The sequence below is a fragment of the Coregonus lavaretus genome, assembly GCF_964263955.1.
Source record: "Coregonus lavaretus genome assembly, chromosome: 1".
Taxonomy (NCBI): domain Eukaryota; kingdom Metazoa; phylum Chordata; class Actinopteri; order Salmoniformes; family Salmonidae; genus Coregonus; species Coregonus lavaretus.
Genome location: NC_139988.1, coordinates 90926973 through 90934472, shown reverse-complemented (window position 1 = coordinate 90934472; position 7500 = coordinate 90926973). Strand labels below are relative to the sequence as shown.

The 7500-nt window shown below is 49.6% G+C and overlaps 1 protein-coding gene across 1 annotated transcript in view; it reads right to left on the bottom strand.

The window, feature by feature from the left end:
- Positions 1 to 3809, bottom strand: part of LOC311134413 (serine palmitoyltransferase 3-like) — a gene marked incomplete at its 5' end in the record, with an annotated part of 6582 nt that extends 2773 nt beyond the window's left edge. The window contains 4 exons of the mRNA XM_084168089.1: positions 2927 to 3062; positions 3174 to 3184; positions 3294 to 3304; positions 3783 to 3809. Of these exons, the coding sequence (XP_084024215.1) occupies positions 2927 to 3062; positions 3174 to 3184; positions 3294 to 3304; positions 3783 to 3809 (185 nt within the window). The remainder of the gene's footprint in view (positions 1 to 2926; positions 3063 to 3173; positions 3185 to 3293; positions 3305 to 3782) is intronic.
- Positions 3810 to 7500: the final 3691 nt, after the last annotated feature.

The window sequence follows — 7500 nt, the reverse complement described above, 5'->3', positions numbered from 1 at the left end:
CTGGGCGGAATGGATGTCCACTAGGTGGAATGGAAGTTCACTGGGTGGAATGGAAGTCCACTGGGTGGAATGGAAGTCCACTGGGTGGAATGGAAGTCCACTGGGCGGAATGGAAGTCCACTGGGCGGAATGGAAGTCCACTGGGCGGAATGGAAGTCCACTAGGTGGAATGGAAGTCCACTGGGTGGAATGGATGTCCACTGGGCGGAATGGAAGTCCACTGGGTGGAATGGAAGTCCACTGGGCGGAATGGAAGTCCACTGGGCGGAAAGCAGAAAGCAGGCCATGGTCAGCATGGAGAGAAAAATACCTACTCTGTGACTCAACAGGTGCATGAACAGAGAGCAAACAAGGATGACAGGGACATCAAGCCTAGTTTTCCACCAGGGGCCTAGTGTAAAAGGTTTTCCAGCTGCTCGCCCGGGTTCATTGTTATCCTGCCAGAAGGCTGTTATCTTTAGACGCGTCTGAAAGTGTCTGTACTGTGTGAAAACAATCCTCGCCTGTCACTGACTGATTCACTGATCATCTGGACACATGCAACATGGCGGCTGTCCAAAGTCATCTTGAAAAGACACGCAATATTGACCTTTTGCTTTTGGACTGACCGCCGGTAAAATGACCACCTGTTTTCAAAAACAGATATAACAGGTGACTTGATCAATTTAAACAGTGTGGGCAATAGTTGACCTGTTTTAAATACATTCAGACATTGACGTGGCCTCTGGACAGAAACAATCAAATTCTACCATATCTGTAGCTATACTTTATACTGTATATCGGGCGGCAGGTAGCTTAGTGGGTAAGAGCGTTGTGCCAGTAACCGAAAGGTCACTGGTTCTAATCCCCGAGCCGACTAGGTGAAAAATATGTCAATGTGCCCTCAAGCAAGGCCTGTAAGTCGCTCTGGATAAGAGCGTCTGCTAAAATGACTAAAATGTAAAATGTATACAGTTGAACTCCCTCCTCCCTCCCTCCCTGTAGCTATACTGTATACTGTATACAGTTGAACTCCCTCCCTGTAGCTATACTGTATACAGTTGAACTCCCTCCTCCCTCCCTCCCTGTAGCTATACTGTATACTGTATACAGTTGAACTCCCTCCCTGTAGCTATACTGTATACTGTATACAGTTGAACTCCCTCCCTGTAGCTATACTGTATACAGTTGAACTCCCTCCTCCCCCCCTCCCTGTAGCTATACTGTATACTGTATACAGTTGAACTCCCTCCCTGTAGCTATACTGTATACGGTATACAGTTGAACTCCCTCCTCCCTCCCTCCCTCCCTGTAGCTATACTGTATACTGTATACAGTTGAACTCCCTCCTCCCTCCCTGTAGCTATACTGTATACTGTATACAGTTGAACTCCCTCCCTGTAGCTATACTGTATACTGTATACAGTTGAACTCCCTCCCTGTAGCTATACTGTATACTGTATACAGTTGAACTCCCTCCCTGTAGCTATATTGTATACTGTATACAGTTGAACTCCCTCCCTGTAGCTATATTGTATACTGTATACAGTTGAACTCCCTCCTCCCTCCCTGTAGCTATACTGTATACTGTATACAGTTGAACTCCCTCCCTGTAGCTATACTGTATACTGTATACAGTTGAACTCCCTCCCTGTAGCTATATTGTATACTGTATACAGTTGAACTCCCTCCCTGTAGCTATATTGTATACTGTATACAGTTGAACTCCCTATATTGTATACTGTATACAGTTGAACTCCCTCCCTGTAGCTATACTGTATACTGTATACAGTTGAACTCCCTCCCTGTAGCTATACTGTATACTGTATACAGTTGAACTCCCTCCTCCCTCCCTCCCTGTAGCTATACTGTATACTGTATACAGTTGAACTCCCTCCTCCCTCCCTCCCTGTAGCTATACTGTATACAGTTGAACTCCCTCCCTGTAGCTATACTGTATACTGTATACAGTTGAACTCCCTCCCTGTAGCTATACTGTATACTGTATACAGTTGAACTCCCTCCTCCCTCCCTCCCTGTAGCTATACTGTATACTGTATACAGTTGAACTCCCTCCCTGTAGCTATACTGTATACAGTTGAACTCCCTCCTCCCTCCCTGTAGCTATACTGTATACTGTATACAGTTGAACTCCCTCCCTGTAGCTATACTGTATACTGTATACAGTTGAACTCCCTCCCTGTAGCTATACTGTATACTGTATACAGTTGAACTCCCTCCCTGTAGCTATATTGTATACTGTATACAGTTGAACTCCCTCCCTGTAGCTATACTGTATACTGTATACAGTTGAACTCCCTCCCTGTAGCTATACTGTATACTGTATACAGTTGAACTCCCTCCCTGTAGCTATACTGTATACTGTATATGTCCACACAAGGCAAGGTAAGATAGACAAACAAAAAGCATCTGAAATATCTTTCTAGATTTCTCCAGCAGTTCTAGATTTCTCCAGCAGTTCTAGATTTCTCCAGCAGTTCTAGATTTCTCCAGCAGTTCTAGATTTCTCCAGCAGTTCTTTTATGTGCCAGGTGATTAGTTGAAGTTGTCAGGTTCTGATGTAGTGGTAGGTCTGCAGACCCCAGACTACATCCGCCCCCCCAGTGGCAAGTGTTATATTCCTAATATAATATGTGCCATTTAGCAGACGCTTTCATCCAAAGCGACTTACAGCCGTGCGTGCATAAATGTTTACCTATGGGTGGTCCCGAGAACTGAACCCACTACCCTGGCGTTACAAGCGCCATTATCTACCAACTGAGCTACAAAGAACCACAATTTAACCCCACTTCCTTCACAATAAAACATACAAATATATGAAATGTCCGTTCTGATACTTACATCACTTTCCCAGCATGTAGACCAGAAGGGTTAGAATCAGTGCATTGTCCCTGTCAAATAAACCTAGTAAAGTAAAGTAACTTACACAACTTTTCCTGGCATGTAGAGCAGAATTGGGACCACAGGAGAATCATCGTTACCATAGATGATGAAGCCCATCTCCTGAAGACGAGACCTGAAGTAGTGTGTGTTCTCTGCTAGCTGCTGCACCCTGGCCAGGCCTAGAGAGAGAGATACAGAGTTAGTATGGGGCTAGAGGTGAGCTGGTGCACCCTGGCCTGGCCTAGAGAGAGATACAGAGTTAGTATGGGGTTAGAGGTGAGCTGGTGCACCCTGGCCTGGCCTAGAGAGAGATACAGAGTTAGTATGGGGTTAGAGGTGAGCTGGTGCACCCTGGCCTGGCCTAGAGAGAGATACAGAGTTAGTATGGGGTTAGAGGTGAGCTGGTGCACCCTGGCCTGGCCTAGAGAGAGATACAGAGTTAGTATGGGGTTAGAGGTGAGCTGGTGCACCCTGGCCAGGCCTAGAGAGAGAAAGACAGAACGATAGAAAGAGAGAGAGAGAGAGAGAGAGAGAGTTAGTATGGGGTTAGGGCTAGTGGTGAGGGGTCCAACCCTGGCCTGGAGACAGGAGAAGAAAATAAGGGTTATTTATTCATTCAGTTGTTATCTAGCATGCAGAATAAACCACGGTGCAGCAACCCTGGATCAGTTAAGTGTTTCACTTCGAGTTGATTTCTAGGATACCTAAAATCCCACCTTTCTCCTGTCAGCCTTGGGATTCAAACCGGCAACGCTTCGGTAGCAGGCCTGCCTCGCTAACCTTTAAGCCACCTGGCACCCCCAGAAGATGAGACATTGTGGTGTATGGAATCCACATTATAACGTTCTCTTTTCTAAATTGTTTAAGTCAGCTTGAACCACATGTAGGTTTAAACTGACCCTGGACACGTTAATGAGCTGCACCATGCCGTCTGGCCAGTTAACATGAACCAGGGATGGAGGAGGGAGAGGGTGAGAGAGGGGGTTGAGAGAGAGAAATCTCAGTAAGACACAAATAATGGTGTTCCAAAAAAGGTCCAGTTGCCAGGACCACAAATACAAATGTCATCTAGACACCGTTGCCCTAGAGCACACAAAAAACTATACATACCTCGGCCTAAACATCAGCGCCACAGGTAACTTCCACAAAGCTGTGAACGATCAGAGAGACAAGGCAAGAAGGGCCTTCTATGACATCAAAATGAACTTCAAATTTGACATACCAATTAGGATCTGGCTAAAAATACTTGAATCAGTTATAGAACCCATTGCCCTTTATGGTTGTGAGGTCTGGGGTCCGCTCACCAACCAAGAATTCACAAAATGGGACAAACACCAAATTGAGACAAAGCATGCAGAATTCTGCAAAAATATCCTGTGTACATCGTAAAACACCATATAATGCATGCATAGCAGAATTAAGCCGATATCCGCTAATTATCAAAATCCAGAAAAGAGCCGTTCAATTCTACAACCACCTAAAAGGAAGCGATTCCCAAACCTTCCATAACAAAGCCATCACCTACAGAGAGATGAACCTGGAGAAGAGTCCCCTAAGCAAGCTGGTCCTGGATTGCACTGCTTCTCCACAACCTCCACCATGAATACTGTACAGCATAGCACTGCTTTTACACAACCTCCTGTTCACCTCTCTCCTCTCCACCTCTCTCCTCTCCACCTCTCCAACTCTCTCCTCTCCACCTCTCTCCTCTCTACCTCTCTCCTCCTCTCCAACTCTCTCCTCTCTACCTCTCTCCTCTCTCCTCCTCTCTCCTCTCCAACTCTCTCCTCTCCACCTCTCCAACTCTCTCCTCTCAACCTCTCTCCTCTCTACCTCTCTCCTCCTCTCCACCTCTCTCCTCTCCACCTCTCCAACTCTCTCCTCTCTACCTCTCTCCTCTCTCCTCTCTCCTCCTCTCCACCTCTCTCCTCTCCACCTCTCCACCTCTCTCCTCTCCAACTCTCTCCTCTCCACCTCTCCAACTCTCTCCTCTCCACCTCTCCAACTCTCTCCTCTCCACCTCTCTCCTCTCCAACTCTCTCCTCTCCACCTCTCTCCTCCTCTCCACCTCTCCACCTCTCTCCTCTCTCCCCTCTCCTCCTCTCCAACTCTCTCCACCTCTCTCCTCTCCACCTCTCCTCTCCAACTCTCTCCTCTCTACCTCTCTCCTCCTCTCCACCTCTCCATCTCTCTCCTCTCCACCTCTCTCCTCTCCACCTCTACATCTCTCCTCTCCATCTCTCTCCTCTCCATCTCTCCTCTCCACCTCTACATCTCTCTCCTCTCCATCTCTCCTCTCCACCTCTACATCTCTCCTCTCCATCTCTCTCCTCTCCACCTCTACATCTCTCCTCTCCATCTCTCTCCTCTCCATCTCTCCTCTCCATCTCTCTCCTCTCCACCTCTCACCTCTCTCCTTTCCACCTCTCTACCTCTCTCCTCACCACCTCTCTCCTCTCCACCTCTACCTCTCTCCTTTCCAACTCTCTCTTCAACTCTCTCCTCTCCATCTCTCCTCTCCACCTCTACCTCTCTCCTTTCCAACTCTCTCTTCAACTCTCTCCTCTCCATCTCTCTCTTCAACTCTCTCCTTTCCACCTCTCTACCTCTCTCCTCTCCACTTCTCTCCGTCCTGCTGCTGCAGCCAGTTAGTTCTGTTTTGTCCATCTGACGAAGGGAGGGAGGGCCTGGTGTACTACACACTTGCACCTTGCCAAGACCAGAGACACGTCCCCATATGTCACCCTATTCCCTATTTAGTGCACTACTTTTGACCAGGGCTTATAGGGACATGTTGTGAATAGTGTACCATTTGGCACAAATCCCAGAGCTCCCTGGCCAATAGGATACAATGTATTTCCTACAAAACAGTGGTGGACCCTGGATGTGCCTCTCTGGTGCTGAGCCACAGGTGAAACGCAATACAAACAGTGCTTAAGGTATCACATCTCTTTCAAATACTTATCATCAGAGACAAATCTATAGCATCAGGCCAACCCAGCTGGGATAACTAATGATGTGAAGGGCTGGGGAGCCAGGTGCTAAGGGAGAGCCAGGAGATAAGGGAGAGCCAGGTGCTAAGGGAGAGCCAGGTGCTAAGGGAGAGCCAGGAGCTAAGGGAGAGCCAGGAGCTAAGGGAGAGCCAGGAGCTAAGGGAGAGCCAGGAGCTAAGGGAGAGCCAGGAGCTAAGGGAGAGCCAGGAGCTAAGGGAGAGCCAGGAGCTAAGGCAGAGCCAGGAGCTAAGGGAGAGCCAGGAGATAAGGGAGAGCCAGGAGCTAAGGGAGAGCCAGGAGCTAAGGGAGAGCCAGGTGCTAAGGCAGAGCCAGGAGATAAGGCAGAGCCAGGAGCTAAGGTAGAGCCAGGAGCTAAGGGAGAGCCAGGAGCTAAGGGAGAGCCAGGAGCTAAGGGAGAGCCAGGAGCTAAGGGAGAGCCAGGAGCTAAGGCAGAGCCAGGAGCTAAGGGAGAGCCAGGAGCTAAGGGAGAGCCAGGAGATAAGGGGGAGCCAGGTGCTAAGGGAGAGCCAGGAGATAAGGGAGAGCCAGGAGATAAGGGGGAGCCAGGTGCTAAGGGAGAGCCAGGAGATAAGGGAGAGCCAGGAGATAAGGGGGAGCCAGGTGCTAAGGGAGAGCCAGGAGCTAAGGGGGAGCCAGGTGCTAAGGGAGAGCCAGGAGCTAAGGCAGAGCCAGGAGCTAAGGGAGAGCCAGGTGCTAAGGGAGAGCCAGGAGCTAAGGGGGAGCCAGGAGCTAAGGGAGAGCCAGGAGCTAAGGGAGAGCCAGGAGCTAAGGGAGAGCCAGGAGCTAAGGGAGAGCCAGGAGATAAGGGAGAGCCAGGAGATAAGGGAGAGCCAGGAGCTAAGGGGGAGCCAGGAGCTAAGGGAGAGCCAGGAGATAAGGGAGAGCCAGGAGCTAAGGGAGAGCCAGGAGCTAAGGGAGAGCCAGGAGCTAAGGCAGAGCCAGGAGCTAAGGGAGAGCCAGGAGCTAAGGGAGAGCCAGGAGCTAAGGGAGAGCCAGGAGCTAAGGGAGAGCCAGGAGATAAGGGAGAGCCAGGAGATAAGGGGGAGCCAGGTGCTAAGGGAGAGCCAGGAGATAAGGGAGAGCCAGGAGATAAGGGGGAGCCAGGTGCTAAGGGAGAGCCAGGAGCTAAGGGGGAGCCAGGTGCTAAGGGAGAGCCAGGAGCTAAGGCAGAGCCAGGAGCTAAGGGAGAGCCAGGTGCTAAGGGAGAGCCAGGAGCTAAGGGGGAGCCAGGAGATAAGGGAGAGCCAGGAGCTAAGGGAGAGCCAGGAGCTAAGGGGGAGCCAGGAGATAAGGGGGAGCCAGGAGATAAGGGGGAGCCAGGAGCTAAGGGAGAGCCAGGAGATAAGGGACTAACCAGTAGGCATTTGCAGTTTGGCACGACTGCCCAGCATTGGAACAGCACTCTGTTCACCTCGGAGCAGATTGGCATCGTTTTCTAAGCAACAATAGACCAGAAGAAACTTAATAATCTGCCAAAAACACAAGCCCCGTTTTGTAAACTGCTCCCTCCTGATAAAGGAAGCCAAATCCTGGACATAATGTCGACCAGCAAGTGCATGACTGTTCACCTTCCTCTCTGGCTTGTTGTTTAAGACATATTGAA